The sequence below is a fragment of the Loxodonta africana genome, chromosome 2 (assembly GCF_030014295.1).
Source record: "Loxodonta africana isolate mLoxAfr1 chromosome 2, mLoxAfr1.hap2, whole genome shotgun sequence".
Lineage (NCBI taxonomy): Eukaryota > Metazoa > Chordata > Mammalia > Proboscidea > Elephantidae > Loxodonta > Loxodonta africana.
This window is the reverse complement of record NC_087343.1, coordinates 117,683,020-117,703,062: the sequence shown is the minus strand read 5'-3', so window position 1 is coordinate 117,703,062 and position 20,043 is coordinate 117,683,020. Positions and strand designations below refer to the sequence as shown.

Here is a 20,043-nt window from a genome sequence, read left to right as displayed (position 1 = left end):
AAATATTGTCATTTTCCTTTGCTGACAGAAATGACAGAAAATGAAGTGAAATTGAGTCCACTAGCTACTGGAGAAATTAAAAACTGAAAAATGGAAATCCTAATATAATCAGATTTAAACCTAAGCAATGCTTCTCCATAGGTATCTAACAAAACTGAGCTCTTTTCCCTTCCCTTGTATTGGAATAGCAGAAAGCATGTATTTTTCTCAAATCTAAGAGTTGAGTAAAGAGAACACATGATATAAAATGAAAATGGAAAACAAGCCATTTTCTTTTTTGTTTTAAATGGTATTGGCTTGGCGTCTGAGTAACGATATTCCTCCAAAAGAATTTTGACTACTACCAGATTCAGAAATCAAGAAAAATTATTCTTCCTGTTCGAAGAGGCAACATAAAACACATGACCGCTGGACTCTGAATTTCTGGGCTCTGGCTAAAGCAGACCTGAGACAGACTTTCCTCTTCCCTACCTGATCTCTTCTTACTTCTGATGTAGAGGGACCTGCAGCCTCACTGCCAAGCTTCAAAGAACAATTTTTACAGTGCTGGGAGTCAGAACTAGGCTCCAGCTTACTGCCACAATGGACACATTTATTTTTGTGCTCCATCTCGAATCTTAGATAAGAGATGGTGGACCCACAGAAGGCATCACCACAGACTTTCCTGCCTGAGGTAAAAGCAAGATAGAAGAGGCACAGATCTGGACCTCCTATTTGGTACTATCTCCCCCTGTTGGCACGGAAGTGTACCGCTCAGTTTTGAATTAAAGGAACGGGTACATCCAACAAACACTCTTGGTTTACTGAGCAAAAAAGAGAAAATCCTCATGCATTAAGTGAAAATACATTATTTAGGAAACAAATCTCTTTTCTAGTCGATATTTTAAATAAAATAGCTAATATTGTTCCTATATAACATGTAAAAGTCTATTTTAGGCACTTGGATCTTAAGATCTCTGAGAAGAGACCAAACTTCCAAGCACTTCTTGAAATAAAACCTTGCAGACAGCTATGTTAAACTTTTCTTAATTCAATGCTTTCTTATTTTTATTATTTTGTACTGAGGTATAACTCTCCAAAGCTTTATAATTCTCCTGCTTAAAAGAGAAAAAATAAAAACCTAAGTTACATACAAATGATCTTTAAGATCTCAGTAAAAATAAGAAATCCCCTTGCAGCAAGATTATTGGGCTTAAAAATTACCTGAAGGCAGCAGCAACAGGGACACACAATGAGAGTAAGGCGGCAGGCTAAAGAAGCAGTAGGGTGTTTGGGATACTCAAAATCCTAAATGTTTAATCTGAAAATCGGACTTCTGTTTTGGTAATCTGCTCTATAATAACTTGTTAACTGCTATTTAAATCTCTGTCTTATTCATTCATTTTTAAAGAAGAAAGCAGTATGCAACTCCTAGTTGCCAGGCATCATTCAGGCACTATGCAGAACATTTTCTAAAATGAACCAAAGCTCAAAGAACTTTATGAAAACAAGTTAAAAGAAAAAAAAAAAAGGAATAGAGAGCAACTGCAGTGGTGCAGTGAATTATTTAATAAGGCCCTTCTAGCTATGGTTTTTGTGACTCCCACACAATGACTGGATGAGACCATGCAAATAAGGTTTATGGAACAGTAATGAGGTGTGGTGGCTGGTGTTATGTGTCGACTTGGCTAGGCCATGATTCCCAGTACTATGTGGCTGTCCTCCATTTTGTGATCTGATGTAATCATCCTAATTTTTCTCCTATTTTATGTGTCATAAATCCTAACATTTATATGTTAATGAAGCAGGATTACCGTGGGGTATATCTTGTGTCACAGTCAAGTCCCAACCTTACTCAAGTCACTCCCTTTCTGGGGTATATCCTGCATCCAATATATATATGCAAGTGCTCTGGAAGGGTCCTCTCACTCTCTCTATGTCTCACATTCAGTTCATCATTGTCTACCCCCAGTTCTTAGAGCTTGAACCAGCATCCTACTGTCTGACCTGCCAATTGTGGGATTCACCAGCTTTTGCAGCCCTGTAGGCCAGCAGCCTATCATCTAATCTGATTCGCCAGCTTCCACAGCCTTGTGAGCCAGCAGCCTGACTTCTGGCCTGCTGATTTGGGTTCATTGGCCCCTGCAGGCCCATGAGTCAGAAGAACCCTGAGCCTGGCCCACGGATTTGGGACTTGCCAGCTTTTACAACTGCATGAGCCATTTCCTTTATGTGGGTCATGAGCTCTATGAGATGTTGCAGTGATTTATGGAACCCAAAGATGGAAGGGAGAGTACTGAGGGGAGGAGGAGTATGTTGATGTTAGAGATGATGGAGTTGTACAGCAATTTGGCAAAGTTAGGCATTTGGGACATCTTTAGCACATTCCTGTTAGGAACCAGCTTTATGCTGATCCTTATAAAAGAAATTATTCATTCAGCAACTATACAAAAGTCTTAGTAGTAAGACTTTCCTGGCTCACAATTCTGACACAAGCATCTCCCACTTTAAACCCTTTGGCTACCTTTCCAGTTAAATATTTTTTTTAAGACCTGGCTCCTTCTATAATGTCCTCCATTTTCCTTTTTTGTATATCCACCTTTTGATTTTGCTATCAATAGCAACCATTTATCTTTATATCAAGTTCATTAGGAAAAGCCTCATTTTATGTTCCTGAGAATAACAGAAGTTTACTGTTAATAAATAATAACAGACAACATGGGTGGGAGTTTCTTATGTGCCAGGGATTGTCCTAAGCATTTTAGATGGATTATTTACTGCCCACAACAACCCTATTAGATAGGTTATCTACTATAACCATTAGTTAACAGATAAGAAACTGAGGCATAGAAAGGTTAACTAACTTGCTCAAGGTTACACAGCCAGTAAGTGGCCTAGCCAGGTTTTAAACCTAAGCAATTTTGCTGCAGAATCTATGCAGTTAACTACTATGCTCCACTTCTTGGATTAGGTCCAGCTCCAACTCACTAAAAGTATTCTATTGCCCAAAAGAGGTCCAAGGGATGCGTTAACATTTTTTTTCTCACCATAGGTTGATAAACTCAGAAAACAATGCATATTGATTCTCAGTATTCTTTCCTTGGGTTCGTTTTTCCCCCTAGCTCATTTTAAACAAATAACTTGGATTTTCACATGTAAACGTATTTACCTAAATTTTCCTATCTTAAAATTTATCTCTTATTTCCTGTTTGGTTTTATTCATATATTCTTTCAATATCCATTGAGCGTTTACAAAGTGGCAGGCACTCACCCAAGCTCATAAAATCACAAAACTTTAAATTTGGAAGAGATCTTGGACTTAAATCAAAATTAAAGGTTAGAGTTGAGGAATATAAGATCTACAGAAGCTGGATTCCTTGCTTCTTGCTCTACCCAAGACAAAAGCTCATTTTCGAGCTTCACCTATGATCATATGTACCTACTGGTTTTGCTCTTCACAACTATTAGAATTTGGTGTCATCTGGATTCATGGAAACTTTAGTAGGCAGTCACTATCTCAGGTCACTCATAAAGATGATAAACACAATAAAGAGAAAAAGAAACATAATAAAAAAAAGCTGTGATTAATTGCTGAGACACCTTAATCTTTACACTTTTCTAATCAAATAAATTCCTACCATTTACTGCTGCCTTTTGATTTCTGATTTTAAGATTGTTCTTTGGCCACGTCAAAAGCAGCTTTGGCATGCCAATAATGACTTAACATTTAATACTATCTGGTAAAAAAGATTGTCAAAGATTTTCAAAAAGCCTATATAACTTATATATCTTATTACTTCATATTCAAAAGAACTCTAAGAACAATCATTCAGGCATTTTTTCCTTTGAAAATGTTCCCTAAAACCTAGAAGGTTATTTTATATAAATATTTGATGATTTTATTTGTTATTATGCATTCTGAGAGCTTGCCCAATATTTAAAAATGTATTCACTGAGCTTCCTCCATATGCCAAGCACCACTCTCCATGACACTGAGGAAATTGTAGTAAAAAAACTAAAAGTGTCTGACTTTTGGAGCTTACAGGGGCAAGCAGGAATTACAGACAGAAGAAACAGGTAATAAAAACATACATATACAAACATCATATTTAAATTAGTTAATATATATAATTTCACATATTAAAGTATTTAATGCACAGAAATGCTTAGAACAAACCTACCATGTAGTAAACATAAGCCAGCAAACTAGTAGTAGTAATAGTCACGGTAATAGTAGTACAAGTTATAGTACTAGTGAAGATACTAGAAATAAATTCTACATAATAAATAAAAAAGGGAAATAGGATAAATAATGATAGCAGCGGTGGAGGAATAATAAGAGAGCCCATTACAGCTAGTCAGAGAAGATTACTCAGAGGAGTGACACATGCACTAAAACGATGAAAGAAGCCAGTCAGTTATGTGAAGAACTGGGGAAAGGATATTCCGGGGATAGAAATCAGAAGGGCCCTGAGATGAGATGTCTAACATGCTCAAAACACTCGTGGCCATCAAGTTGATTCCAACTTATGGTGATCCCACATGTTACAACCAAAAAAATAAATAAATAAACCCACTGCCGTCAAGTCAATTCCAACTCACAGCAATCCTACAGGCCAGAGTAGAACTGCCCCATAGAGTTTCCAAGGAGCACCTGGTGGATTCAAACTGCCAACCTTTAGGTTTGCAGCTGTAGCTCTTAACCACTACAGCACCAGGGTTTCCCGTGTTACAACTCAGTACCCAACCCAGTGCCGTCGAACAGAAGAGAACTAATCCATAGGGTATTCTTGGCTGTAATCTTTACGGATACAGATTGCCAGGCCTTTCTTCCAAGGCACCATTGGGTAGGTTCAAACGGCCATCCTTTAGGTTAGTAATTAAGCACACATCATTTGTGCCATAAATAAAACCTTTGCCATGTTTAAATTGCAATAAAAAGACCAAAACTGCTAGTGCGGTGGATGGGCAGGAGTGGTAGGAGATGATGGGGAAAGTGGAAAGGAAAAAGATAATGTAGCATCTATTAAAAAACTATTAGGCTACCTTAAAAAAAAAAATTGAATTTTATTCCACTTACATAGGGGTGTTACTGGGAGCTCATAACCAAGAGAAGTATATGATCTCGTTTACACCAAGCGATCACTCTGGTTAGTGTAAAGAAAATAAAATACAGGAAGAACAAGGAAGCAAGCAGAGAGGCTGGCTAAGGTAGTCCAGGCCACAACTTCTGGTGGTTTTACATAGATGAATACAATAGAGATGGTGACAACAAGTGATGGAGTGATGTGAGGTTTGAAGAAAAGGGTGGACATAAGGGTGAGTCCCAAGATTTTGGCTTGATCAGCTGATTAAAGGTGATGCAACTTACTAAGTGAAAGACTATAGGAGTGGCAGATTTCAGGGCTTTAACAGGTAAAATTTAAGGTTATCAATACAGTTACTTCACTGAATGAAACAAGCAAACTCTTAGCCAATCTTTATAAATGAAGTTCACATAAAAGTGTCTTATTCATAAAAATGTACTATCAGACCACGATCTTGTTGTTGTTGATGTCAGGTGCTATCGAGTCAGTTCCAACTCACAGTGATCCCATGTACTACAAAACAAATTTCTGTGCCCTTCTCACAATCGTTGCTATGTTTGAGCCCACTGTTGTAGCCACTGTGTCAATCCATCTTGTTGAGGGTCTTCTTCTTTTTCTTTGGCCCTCTATTTTATCAAGCATGATGTCCTTCTCCAGGTACTCGTCCCTCCTGATAACATCTCCAAAGTATGTGAGACAAAGTCCCACTAGCCTTGCTTCTAAGGATCAATCTGGCTGTCCTTCATCCAAGACAGATCTGTTCATTCTTCTGGAAGTCCATGGTATATCAATATTCTTTGCCAACACCATAATTTAAATGCATCATTTCTTCTCTGGTCCTCCTTATTCACTGTCTAGCTTTCGCATACATATGAGGCCACTGAAAATACCATGGCTTGGGTCAGGTGCACCTTAGTCCTCAAAGTGACAACTTTGCTTTTTAACACCTTAAAGAGGTAAAGTGTTACCTTATATGTGATATAATAAAAAATCTAAAAATATAATTAAAAATGTAGAATAACTAAAGCATGATTTCTATATTTCAAGAACTATGTTGCAGAATGATGACTTCTGGCTGGCATGTTAAAAACAGAAGGCATTCACATATAAATTTCAGAACTGTATGCATTTGTTTGACTTTATTTTTAAAACATAAGATGAAAAAATATCTCCATTTCAGAATTTAGTTTTTCTTACACTGAGCTCCACCTGCTGGTAATTTCTTACCACCTTTCTGTATTAGATTATTTAAAAGAACTAAAATATTTTTAAAGTGCAATGTGCCCTCCAACATAAAAACACTGGAAAACTACATTTAGGAAATGAAATAGTAATGTTTTCTTTCATTTTAACTACCATTTATTGAGCTTAGCTATGTGTCAGACATTGCTAAAGATTTTACAAACATTATCTTATTTAATTTTTAAATCAAGTCTAAGAATTTTTTATAACTTGCCAAAATTTACCAACAAGGAAACTCATCTGAGAGAGAAAATGTGACTTTGTCCAAGGTCATATTGTTAATGGCACAGAGAGTATCGGAATTAAGGTCTCTAAGCATCTGTAGGCTTAGCTACTAAAAAAAAAAAAAAATTATTAAAACCAAACCAAACCCACTCCTGTCGAGTCGATTCCAACTCACAGCAATTACTTGGATAAAATTTAAACCTTAGCCCCCCACCCCAAATTTTTCATTTGAATTTGTCAAATTTCTTAATCTCTTCAGGTTTCAATATCTGCATCTGAAAGGTAAGAATAATAACTCCTTCCTTGCAGGATTGTTTCTCAGTATAAATAAAATAATATGATGTATATCTAGTACAGTGTTTCACACACAGAAAACCCAAAAAACCAAACTCATCATCATCAAGTTGATTTCAACTCGTAGCGACCCTGTAGAACAGAGTAGAACTGCCCCATAGAGTTTTCAGGGAGAGGCTGGTGGATACAAACTGTGGACCTTTTGGGTAACAGCCAAGCTCTTAACCACTGCACCACCAGGGCTCCGTCTCACATAAAATAAGTAGTAATTAAGGGTCAGTTCCTTTCCTTCAGTACTTTTCTTTAAAGGACAAATTAGAACAACTTAACACACGTGACTTAACATTACCAAATGTTAATGAATCAAATTAATTGTCTCTCAAAGAATGATTTCTTTGGAAATTTTGAATTGTAATAAATAGTAAATAAATTTGTTTAGAAGAACCCTCCCTCCAAAATGAAACATGTTGCATAAAGTAGCTAAATTTTTAGCACTCTTTAAAAATCTATTTAAAAAGCTAGAGAAAGGTTGATTACACATAAAGCAAAAAAATAATAATAACGTGCAAAACAAAATTAGGAATAACCAAATAGAAACCAGAAAATAATGAGACATTCATAAGTAAGATTTACAGCTTTGGAAACCTTATGGGGCAGTTCTACTCTGTCCTATAGGATTGCTATGAGTCACGACAGCAATGGGTTTTGGGAATGGGTGGGCATAGGAATTATACATGCTATGGTCTACATAGTTTTTCCCCAATATTTTTATTTTTTTTCTTGTAGTGCCATAGAAATGTCATGCCAATGCAGGGTCCAACTTCATTTTCTTACAAAACTAATATTACACACTTCTATAGCCATCCCTTGGAAACCCTGATGGCGTAGTGGTTAAGTGCTACGGCTGCTAACCAAACGGTTGGCAGTTCAAATCTGCCAGGTGCTCCTTGGAAACTCTATGGGGCAGTTCTACTTTCACTACAGGGTCGCTATGAGTTGGAATCGACTCGACAGGACTGGGTTTTTATAGCCATCCCTTATTAATTTTCATGTCATTTAACCTTCAAAATGCTGGGCTTTCCAGATCATGAACACAAATTCGCAAGGTTGACCATATTTCTAAGAGGGGCAAAAAAAATAAATCCGCTTACTGGGATCTGTTAATGATGCCAGACGTGACTATGAAATGAGCCCAGTCACATAGCCTACATACACATCAGTTTCTGCTGTAAGTTAAATAACTAGTGAAAAGTCAGAATCAACATGTTTGTATATCACATATATATGTGTGTGTGTTTACGTGTGTGTATACACATACACACGTATAATTAAATATTTCTTTGAAATCAAGAGAGACTTATGGATTTCATTATTATCAAAAGAAGCTGGCAAAGAACCTTTCTGGTTAAATAAATTTTTAATACACTAAAACAATTATATAAATGAAAGATAGAAAATACTGTATCATACTAGAAAATGCTACCTGATCAAAATATAGAATCTCTTGTTCAATTAATCTTTATTAGATTTAAATTCAGGAATTAAGTCCTAAAAACATGATCAAATAAGACATGAAATATGATTATAGTTACAGGAAAGTCTTTACATAATTCTACTATACACAATGGGAGCGCAAAAAATGGATTTCAATAAGAGTTTTCATAATGATTGAATTCCATCTTATGTCATTCAACCATGAGTGAACATAATAGAGTTATCTAGCAATTTTCTTTTCTAATAATATACCTACACTGGTGACTAATAAATAGCAAAGACTATGAATATTTTATAAGTAATATAAAATTGAAAAAGACACATCAAAAAGTATAAATACCTGTAATAATTAAACACAGCTAACATAAAAAAAAACATAAGCTGCATCTAAATATCCACAACATAATTAATAGAAAACTGAAGCAACTATGTGTATAAAGCATGTCTATACCCATCCATGTCCATGTACCGCCCTCCCCCCAAAAATGTTACAATAAATAATATACTTCAGATTTGTGTTTAGGGGACTAAATTATTCGGGTAAATGTCTAAATTTTCCATTTTTTTCTTTTTTTTAATCAATGCCTCCCCATAAAAACTTTTGGGAATCAACACCTTAATTTGGCGTTATTCAAATAATTACATACCCATTGCTGTCAAGTTGATTCTGACTCATAGCAACCTCATAGGACAGAGTAGAACAGCCCCATAGGGTTTCGAAGGAGCAGTTCGTGGATGTGAACTACCAACTTTTTGGTTAGCAGCTGAGCTCTTAACCACTGCACCACCAGGGCTCTAATAATTACACGGAAACAAATCTTCTCAAAATATTATAATTTGGCTCTTGCCCTAAGACTTTAATCAAATGTGAGAATGAATTTTACTAAGTATCTAAAACAAAAAAACTGTAAGATTTGACACCTTTAAGTTAGCTTGGTTCAATAAATATTTTTATTTTAAATTCAAAACACTGTGTGAGAAATGCCAATATAATCAATGCCTTTTATCTACAAATTCTTATCTTGTACAATCCTAGTTTTAAAAAATAAAAGGTCCCAAGCCAGCAGTCAGTAAAAATGGAAACTTGGACATGAGAGAAGAAGGGAAGAAGGAAGTGGGTTCTATCACAATAGGTGGGTCAGCCAGGCACATGATTGGGAAAGGTAGGGAGAGAACAGAGAATGAAAAGCCTTTTTTGTCTCATGCATTCTTCTCTGCCATATCACTTTTCCTAGTCCCTTTTCTTCTTTCTTTTTCCTACCTCTTATTTCTATATTTTCTTTTTTCTTCTGCTCCTTACCTTTCATCCTCCTAACCTTTCTTCTTTCCCTCACCTATTTCTTTTTCTACCTTTCTTCTGTTCTCCCCCCTTTATATTTCTTTTCTCTCTCCCTTGATTCTTCCTTAAGGGCCTTGGAGACAAAGGGTTGAGAGTGTTATGGATTTAACTCTATACCCAAAAAACATGTATTGCAGTCCTAGCCCCTGTACCTGTGGATGTGATTCTGTTTGGAAATAGGGTTTTCTTTTGTCATATTAATGAGGTCATACCAGAGCAGGGTGGGTCCTATACATAAGCACTTTTGACTTATAAAAAAAAAAAAGCAAAACAGAGACTTTATTCATTGAGAACTTCTCACACTTCCAGTGCTACCATCCTTGCTCAAACCATCATCTTCTACCACCTGAGTTATTGCAATAGTCTCATTCTTCCATCCTTGTTCCCCTTAAGTATGTTCTCAAAACAGCTGCCACAGTGATTCATTTAATTCAAAAGTCAGAGCACATCATTCCTCTGTTACAATCCCTAATCCCCAATGGCTCCCATTTCACTCAGAGAAAAGACACAATTCTTAACTATGGTCCACAAGGTCCCAAGATCTGTTTCTCCATTAGTTTCCTAGCCTCGTTCCCTTTGCGATGGATGCACCCTCTGGCTGGAACACTCTTTCCCTGGAAATATAAACGGTTTGCAAAGACTGTAAAACAGGAGCGCATCTGGACCATTCAAGGTAGAGCGAGGAGGCTGAGTGGAGAGAAATGTAAGAATGTAGTCTTTGTTTTCAGTTTTGAAGGAAAAGGGGAGAGTTTTTTTCAATGACTTTACAGGTAGTTCCTGTAAGTGCTCTCCGGGTGACCTATTTTCCATTTGCAGACAAGTATAATAGGAGTTGCACATTTACAAGAGCAATGCTTTGTTTTAGCAAACCAGAATTAATTCTTGTATTGACTTAGTGCCTGGACATTACCTGTTCAAATTTTTCATTGGATTACTCTTTTACTTACCATAGATGTAACTGATCGTGCATCTTCTTCGTAATTTACTACTGGAGGTGGCTCTTTCCCGTCATTTTCTTGCACCTTTTGCTCTAGGAGTTCTTTCTGTGCTGCAAACTTTGCCTCAGTGCATCTCAGCTGCTGGACTGATTGTTTCAGCTCTTCAAGCATCTGTTTTTGGCTTAGCAGAAGCACAATACTAAAAGACAAAAAATTAAATACAAATTATTTCAACTTCTTTAAATGAAACAATATCTATGTATATTATGCTTTCATTTTCTTCTTTTTAAGAGTCCTTTAGAAACATAAGAAATATGAACCTAAACAGATTTTAAGTCATCACAGTAGTTAAATGCTAGCATTAACAAAATATAAGGCAATATTTGGAAACAAAAGCCAAATGTAAGATGCTTTATTATGATCTTATGATCTATGGTTTAGTGGCATAGTGGTTAAGTGCTATGGCTGCTAACCAAAGGGTCAGCAGTTCAAATCCGCCAGACACTCCTTGGAAACTCTATGGGGCAGTTCTACTCTGTCCTATAGGGTCGCTAGGAGTCACAATCGACTTGATGGCACTGAGTTTTTTTTTTTTTTTTTATGGCATTCTGGTTGGCTTATTAGTTGGTAACTCCTTTTATAATATTTTGACTTTGGCTATTTTGACTTCTCAGAGAATTTTTTCAGAGAAAGTTGATTTTTAAAACAATCACTTTTATGAACATAAATTTTTAAGAACCAGATCTTGGAGAAGATAATCCTAATAATGCATCTAAACCTTCCTGAGGGCTCTTTGTTTTCAACTCCAGGAAGGGAGCCAGGGACTCAGGAAACAAGAAAGGGAGGGAGGGAGCGATAGAGACAATAGTATAAGAAAAAAATGTAAAATTTCCAAGGTAAGATGTTGTTATGGATTGAATTGTGTCCTGCAAGAATATGTGCTGCAAATCTTAACCCCTATAGCTGTAGTTTTGGAGCCCTGGTGGCACAGTGGGTAAGAGCTCGGCTGCTAACCAAACGGTCAGCAGTTCAAATCCACTCCTTAGAAACCCTATGGGGAAGTTCTACTCTGTACTATAGGGTTGCTATGAGTCAGAATTGACTGGAAGGCAATGGGTTTTTTTAAATTACACCTGTGGTTATAATTCCATTTGGGAAAGGGTTTTCTTTGTTATGTTAATGAGGTTGTTCTAGTATGGGTGTATCTCAAATCAACCTCTTTTGAGATATAAAAAAAGCAGATTAAGCAAACAAGTACAGATGGAAGAAGAGAGATGCCATGCCACATAAGATATCCAAGGAAACAAGAAACAAGCTGAAAAGAGACAAGGACCTTCCCCCAGAGCCAGAAGAGAGAGAAAGCCTTCCTCTAGAGCTGGCACCCCTGAATTCAGACTTCTAGCCTCCTAAACTGTGAGAAAATAAATTTCTCCTTGTTAAGGCCACCCACATGTGGTACTTCTGTTATAGCAGCACTAAGACAGATCGCAAAAATACATTTTCATGTACATCTGCAGATCAGTCAGAAAAAAGGGTGAATGATTTTACAAGTGTATTAACAGAAAAGTATACTTGAAAATAATAACACTCTAGAAGCATTACTGTTACCAGTAAAAAAAAAAACCCATTGCCGTCGAGTCGATTCCGACTCATAGCGACCAGTAGTTCTCTACAAATAAATTTCACAATGACTTGGAAAAAATACAAAATTTAATAATTTATAGAATAAAAATAAGCTCACAAAAATGAAATAGAAAATGACCAACAGGCATAATTGCAAAAAAAGTAAATGTGAACTGAACATCCAAACATCATTCAAAGAACATTTATTTTTGTGAGCAAAAAGCATACATTTTACTCTATCTTAAAACCTGTGGTAGGCAGAAAAATGCCCCCGTTCTCCAAACGTGACCACATCCTTTTCCCAGAACCTGTGACTATGTTACCTCACATGGAAAAAGAGACTCTGCAGATGTGATTAACTTAAATATCTTGAGATGGGGAGATTATCCTGAATTATCCAGGTGGATCTAATGTAATCATAAGCTTCCTTATAAGATGGAAGCAAGAATGACAATGTCAGAGGCAATGTCATGTGGGCCCAAGAGCCAAGGGCTGTGGAAAGCTTCTAGAAGCTAGAAAAGGCAAGGAAATGGATTCTCTCCCCTAAAGCCTTCAGAAGGAACCAGCTTTATCACCATCTTGGTTTTAGGCCCAAAAAGCTCATTTTGGACTTCTGACCTCCAGAAGTGTACGAGAATAAATTTGTATTGTTTTAAGCTACTAAATTTGTGGTAGCCTCTCACAGCAGCAATAGGAAACCAGTACAAGTGCCAACAGAGATCACATGCATTTTAGATTCATTTAAAAAGCCTAAACCAGAAGTGGTTTTACTGTCCCACTAAAACTAGAAATTTAGGGAGGAAAAATGTTAAAGAGTTATAAGCAAGATGCAGCCAGAAAAAAAAAGACTACAGGTTAAATAAAGGATATAAAAGAATTAGTTTTAGCTTTATTAATACAAAACAAATAACAGAAGGATTGCATCATCATGAAACTTGAACCTGTTGCCTTTGAGTGGATTCTGACTCATAGGCACCCTACAGCACAGAGCAGAACTGCCCCATAGGGTTTCCAAGGAGCATCCGATGGATTCAAACCGCCGACCTTTTGGTAGCAGCTGTAGCTCTTAACTAGTACACCACCAGGGTTTCTTGCATCATCATAGCAAATTGCAATTAAAAAAAAAAAAATACAATCCATATATATTATATAGTTGTCTTGGTTATCTAGTGCTGCTGTAACAGAAATACCACAAGTGGATAGCTTTAACAAAGAGATTTATTTCCTCATAGTAAAGTAGGCTACAAGTCCAAATTCAAGGCATCAGCTCCAAGGGAAGGCTTTCTTTCTCTGTCAGCTCTGGAAGAAGGTCCTTGTCCTCAATCTTCCCCCGGTCAAGGAGCTTCTCAGGCGCAGGGACCCCAGGCCCAAAGGACACACTCTGTTCCTGGTGCTGCTTTCTTAGCGGTATGAGGTCCCCAACTCTCTGCTTGCTTCCCTTTCCTGTTATCTCTTGAAAGATAAAAGGTGGTACAGACCACACCCCAGGGAAACTCCCTTTACCTTGGTCAGGAAGGTGACCCTGCGTAAGGGTGGTGTTACAATCCTACCCTAATCCTCTCAACATAAAATTACAGTCACAAAATGGAAGATAACCACACAATACTGGGAATCATGGTCTAACTAAGTTGATACACACGTTTTTGGGGGGACATAATTCAACCCATGACAATAGTTTAGAGAAAGAATTCTGTATTTAAAAATTACTTTCCGTGGTGTTTCTGATCTCTGTGTATTACTATTATTTTATGTTATTTTAGCCTTGATAATAAACAGGGTCTTCCAAAATGACTTACAACAATTCTAAAACAAGAAAAATCCACTTTCTCTCACCCTCAGTGGGAGCCTACATAGACCTCTACCAATTTTGATTGTTAGTTTAAGATCTGGTTTTTAAGTCCTCCACTCCAAGTATAGATGTTTCCTTTTAGAGATTCATTGATATTTCTGCTCTTATAACTATCCAAGATCCAGCTCTTAAAGACCATCATAAGCCCTCCCCCCCTTTTTTTTCCTTTTCTTTGCTTCCTATGTACAGTTGCTTTCCCTGCATGAGTCTTACTGCTGTTAGTCATGTGGCCCCTCACACGCATATTCTGGGGGTTTGTGGGATATCTTGTCATCTAGTATGTTGAACATGCTGTCCTTGGATTTTATCTTGTTCTGTTTTTTATCATTTGCTATCCTAGTTACTGGTGGTGCTGTGGTTAAGAGCACGGCTGCTAACCAAAAGGTCAGCAGTCTGAATCTATCAGCCACTTCTTGGAAACTCTACGGGGCAGCTGTACTCCGTTGGAATTGACTCAACGGCAAGGGGTGTCCTAGTAACTGTATCTGCTTTTGTGAGATGATTTGGGCAGATTAAAAAATGTCACAAGGACTTCTGCTTATAGGAAGATGGGATAGATGTACTGTGCAGAAAAGAGTTAACATACCAGGCTTGAGGCTGCTGTTCTTAGAAACCCCTGCTAACAAACTTGGCGCTTGGTTGGCATCTGGGAACCTGGCTAGAAAAAAGTTCCGTACACTGATATAAAACTTTCCCTAACTGATTAGGAAGGCTCACTGTGCCTAGACTGTACAAACAATATGGTTTATGCTAAACATAATTATCTGTTTATCTTCTGGGAGTCTGAAATTCTGATACGTGAAAGGCAGAGGTGCCTATATGACCAGTTCCCATTAAAATCCTTGGGTGCCGAATTTGTTCTCTGGGGAGAAACATCACATATACAGGCATACCTTGTGTTATGGTGCTTCACTTCAACCAAGACCTGCATTACTTATATAAGCATAAATTCTGCTCTTGTCAGTGTGAATTTAAAGTCACATAAGAACCATTCTTTAAGTTTAGCTTTACTTCATATTATTCATTTCTTGAATTAAAACTATTAAATGATTGCTTGTGTAACTTTTTTTTCTCACTGTTATAGAGGATGCTTTAGAGGCATTTATATTGAATCCAAATTTAAAGGTTTTGACTTTAGACTCTTGATTATGTTATATTTTGACAGGACCAATAATGCTATATCTACTAAGTGAATATTTAGTATAAATCTATTAATCTAGATATGATTTAAGAGTATGAACATCTAACTTATAGAATATGTCTGTGGGGAAGTTTTATCATTTATTTTTTTCAAGTAATATATGAGGCTAACAAAGTGTTGTGAAGAAAAACTAATTCTAAACCTACCTTAATAACTAGATAAAATTGTTTTTAATTATATACGTGTGTATTTAAACATGTGTGCACATATACTTGAACACACAAAAAAGACATGCTCAAGTAACACTAAAAACATTGAAATGCAAACATTTCCCATAGAATTCCTTTCATACTATTTGTTTAGCAAAATATTTTAAGATATAGTTCAATGTAAACCTCTACCCTGCCAATGTCTGAATTAATGAGACTCAACAATAACTATCTAGTTATATAAGAATATTTAACATTTTCAAGATTATGCCCTGAAACTAATAATAAAACAAAATAAAAACTCCATGGTGACAAAGACTAACAGAACTTGGATTAAATAGGACTCATTCCCTGAAAAGCTTCACATACTAACCACATCTAACTTATTCTCTGAAAAATGCTATTAAAATCTTAAGATCAATAAAAAAGTCAGACATGTTGGAGTCAAGAACTCATACTTTTAGCATCAATTTTACTACTGTCTATCTGACTGTAGGTAAGTCATCTAAACTCTCTAAGCCCTATACGTAAAATAGAGGCCATTACAGCACATCAAGCCCATGAAGGTAACATTCAGTGAGTTAATATGTACAAAACATCCAGCATTACATGTGACATAGGGTAAGAACTCAAGAAATCCTAGCTCGCAGTAGTAGATCTTTTTTTCTGATTTTTGTGGGTGAAACAGATGGCTATTTTCTAATTAGTTTTTCTTCCTTCGAGCACAGTAGAAGCCAATTTTTCCCTGCCACATTCTTAACAAGGGAATCCACAGTAGGTCTGGTGGTCATGAATGAGGAAATGTGAAGGCAGCTTTTAGCAGAGGATTTTTCAGAAAACAGTTCTAAACTGTTAAAATGTTGAGATAAATATTTTTAAAAAATCATATCATGATCAGTATGCTGTATTTACAAAAACAAGAGAATCATTGTTCTAGGATCCTAGAAAGTAACTCAACTATATAAAGCTGTACATTTAAAAATTTAAGTTACTAAAATTTACATCTATCAATACCATATAACTAAGGTATTTCTGTAAAATGATTATCAATTAAACTTTTCTCCTTCAAATTGTTTTCTTTTACTCACTCAGACTTCTTTTCATAGGCCTTGGAAGATTCTTCAATTCTTTTTTCTAGCTCCAGTACAGCCTCCTCCTTGTTTAAAAGCATCTGCTGTGTTTGCATAAGTTCTTCTGCTAAAGTTTTCAACCTAGAATGAACAGTTTTCTCGTTATCAACCAGCGTATTAATTATGCTCACTTAACACATTAAAAAAAAAAATTTTAGGAAAAAAAAAAAGTTTCATTCATCTAGGGTTAGGTTGTCCAAAACAGTAACTCAAATTAAATTAAAAAAAAAAGTGAAAATTCCTTTCCTTGGTTGCCTTAACCACATATCAAGTATTAAACAGATATATCTGCCCAGTGGTTAGTGGCTACTTTATTAGACAGTACAGAAGAGAACACTTCAATAATTGCAGAAAATAATTGCAGTGCTGGTCTGGAGAATCTTATTTCACTTTGTAGGTCTAAGTAGGGAAAGAAGAGAAAAGGAAATAAATTTAGGAGCACCCACCATGTCCCAGGAAGAATGTACAGTGAAAAAACCCAGTTTTTGTTTTTGGACGAACATATGTTCATATCTAGCTTTGCCATTTTTTATCTATGAGACCCTGGGCTCATTGAAACTATTTTCTCAGGTGTAATTTGAGAACAGTGACACCTGCCTCATACCAGTGTTTTGAGGAACAAATGGACTAGTGTATATACAGTGACTGATACTTAGTAGGCATTGAGTAAATGGTAGGCAAGTATTATTTGCATATGCTATGTCATTTAATCCTTACAACAATCCTATGAGATAGATAATTCTGAATTATCTAGAAAGTGAAATTACTATCCTTATTTTAAAGAAATTGAGGCTCAGTTGTTCGGTAATTTAAGTACATGGTAAGCTATTTTTATTTTTACATATTCTAATAATGCTGTAGGGGTATTTTCTATATGGATTTGAAGATAAACAAATACACAAAATTAATATACACTCTCGGCATGAATAATTTATGGTTCCATAAAATGCACCTGGCCCTTACCAGAAATATTTCTACCACAGAAATATACACAGCTTTCAAAGCAAGACAGGAAACTCAAATACAAAAGAAAATATTAAATAATCTAAGTCTATAAAATTTTAAATCTCCAGAAGGTAAAAATATCATAAATAAAATAAAAAGGCAAACTAAGAAGAAATAGTCGCAGTGCAAAGTACTAGCAAAAAGCCTCTTTATGCAGGAAAAACTTTTACAAAAAAAAGGCCACGTAATATGAAAACAGACAAAAAAAAAAACAACTGGAAGGTTCATCAAGGAAAAATTCAAATGATCAATAAGCACATGGAAATATGTACAACCTGACCCACAACTAAATACCTGAAGATTCTGCAATAAGTAATTTTTAACCTACTAAAGGTGACAAGCTTAAAAAATACATAATTCTAGTATTAATATTATTTTTTAAAAAAAAATATTCATATACTGTTGTGACAAAAATGGCACAAATTTTTCAGGGGTAAACTTAGAATTCTCTCTCAGTTTTTAAATTAGAATATTCTTTTCTCATCTAAAAACTTCTTACCAAAATACCTGTACAATATGCACAAAATCTGTCCATACAAAGATGTTTGTTGCAACATCTTTATTGACAAAGCAAAAAAACTAGAAAACATTTAAAAGTCCATCAACAAGGAATAGCTGAATAAATTTCAATACATTTATGATACACACTAGCAAACAACCACTAAAAAAAAAGAAAATGAGATACAGACATATAAAGTTCTCCAAGACACATTTTTAAATCAAAAGGCAAAATGCAGAAGAATACATAAAGCATGGTTCCATTATATTAAATACATTTATGTGTATCTGTGTATATGTGTGTGTGTGTGTGTGTGTGTGTGTATATGTGAACACACAGAAGAACCAGAGGTCAACAAACCAAACTTTCATCAACAGGTTTTTAATATTCTAAGGGAAGTAGGATTGGGGTAGAGGATAATTTAAGGCCAAAAAGGGACTTTAATATTTTACTCTGTAGACGTTAATATTTTTATCTCTTGTAACATGAAGAGATTTAATTTTCTTAAATTACTAAACCAGTAATAGAGATGGAAGAGGCAGAATAACTATGGGACATAATCAAAAGATCTTAGAATATAGCAATTCAAATGATTTCATTTTGCTTAGAGATAAGCAGCACATCTCAATAGGTTTCTGAGGGCCTTATTATACTATAGCAAAACATCAATGATGCTTCTTATATGATCCAGAATCATCAAAGGTCGAATTAAGATCAGTATTTTTGTTTAAGAAAATACACATATTTATAAAAGATTTGCATCAAATCCAGTAAAACGATGTTTTTTAATTTAATAGCGACATGAGCTTCAGTTATCTAGAGAATCCACTTAGGTGGAATAGCTCATTTCCTGACGACCAAATAAAGAAGGCAGTACTGTAACAAAATTAGAGATCATTCTCAAGAAAGCTATATTTCAACCCCTGGCTTCCAGTTATTTATTAATTAAACAATTATAAATAAGTAAATAACATTCACATATTGCTTTGTTTATAAAACTCTGCCTTACACATATCATTTAAACTCATGAAAGTCTCCAACAAGGACCCTACCTCAGAACCTGTCCCCACCGCCTTCTGTCATCCCAGTCTGGAGGTAACACAGCAAAGAACCAGCTTCTCACCACTGCTTTGGCCATGCTACATCAAAGCTGAATTTAATAGAAAGCTCCTTTTCTCTTTCTATCACTTCTCTCTCCTCTTTTCTATCCTTTGCCTCCTTCCCCTACACTTTTCCCTTATTCTCTTCCAGCTTAACTGCCCATTCATCTCTCTTCTCAACCCTTCATTCATTCATTTAAAGTAAGTGTTTACTAAGCACATTCTTTGTGTCAGGCACTCTGCTAGACACATAGATGGGAGACAACAATAAACAAATTTGGTCAAGAAACTTACATTCTAGGAGACGAGACATCGACCTTTTATCCTCCAACCCTTTTTTTTCTTCTTCTTCTTTCCTCTCTTTGACTATTACTGTTTCCTTTCCCTAGTTTCTTCTCAATTCTTGTCACTGTACCATATCCTCCGCTCCATCCTGGAATAAATACATAGTCCCACCAAACTGTAAGACGTAGGCACCATGGCTTACTCTTCATAGTATATCCTTTACACTTAGCACAGTGTCTTGCACATAGTAGGTGCTCAACTCAGTTCCCTATGTCCTGTTTTTCTTACTAGAAGCCCACACATTAAGCTTTTGCTGCAATTCCTTAATAACTCCCAAGACATTTCTGATTTCTATTATTCTGAATTACCTAGAAAATAAAACTGTAAAGAGCCACCTTAACGTGGTAACCACATGATATACGCCTTTCACTCACCAACTAATTCTGGAGGTAAACTGATACTAAACACACTGCAGTGGTAGAGTAAGGGAAGTCTTCCTTCTCTATACATGAGCCATTAGGACAGGGCTGATTCCTCTCATGTAAAAAATTTATCATCAAGATAATCACTTCACCTTACCATATCAGAATAAGTCAAGAGAAAT

The 20,043-nt window shown here is 35.9% G+C and overlaps 1 protein-coding gene across 12 annotated transcripts in view; it reads right to left on the bottom strand.

Annotated features, from left to right (window-relative positions):
• Positions 1-20,043, bottom strand: part of FER (FER tyrosine kinase) — a 470,096-nt gene that overhangs the window by 314,146 nt on the left and 135,907 nt on the right. For 9 of the 12 annotated variants that reach the window (XM_023547996.2, XM_003405006.4, XM_064274743.1 and 6 more), the window contains 2 exons: positions 16,509-16,631; positions 10,608-10,797 (listed from right to left, as the gene is read on the bottom strand). In XM_023547996.2, the coding sequence (XP_023403764.1) occupies positions 10,608-10,797; positions 16,509-16,631 (313 nt within the window). Of the gene's footprint in view, positions 1-471; positions 6,096-10,607; positions 10,798-16,508; positions 16,632-19,448; positions 19,588-20,043 lie in introns of those variants that run through there. The other 3 variants (XM_023548015.2, XM_023548033.2, XM_023548025.2) reach the window with 3 other exon arrangements.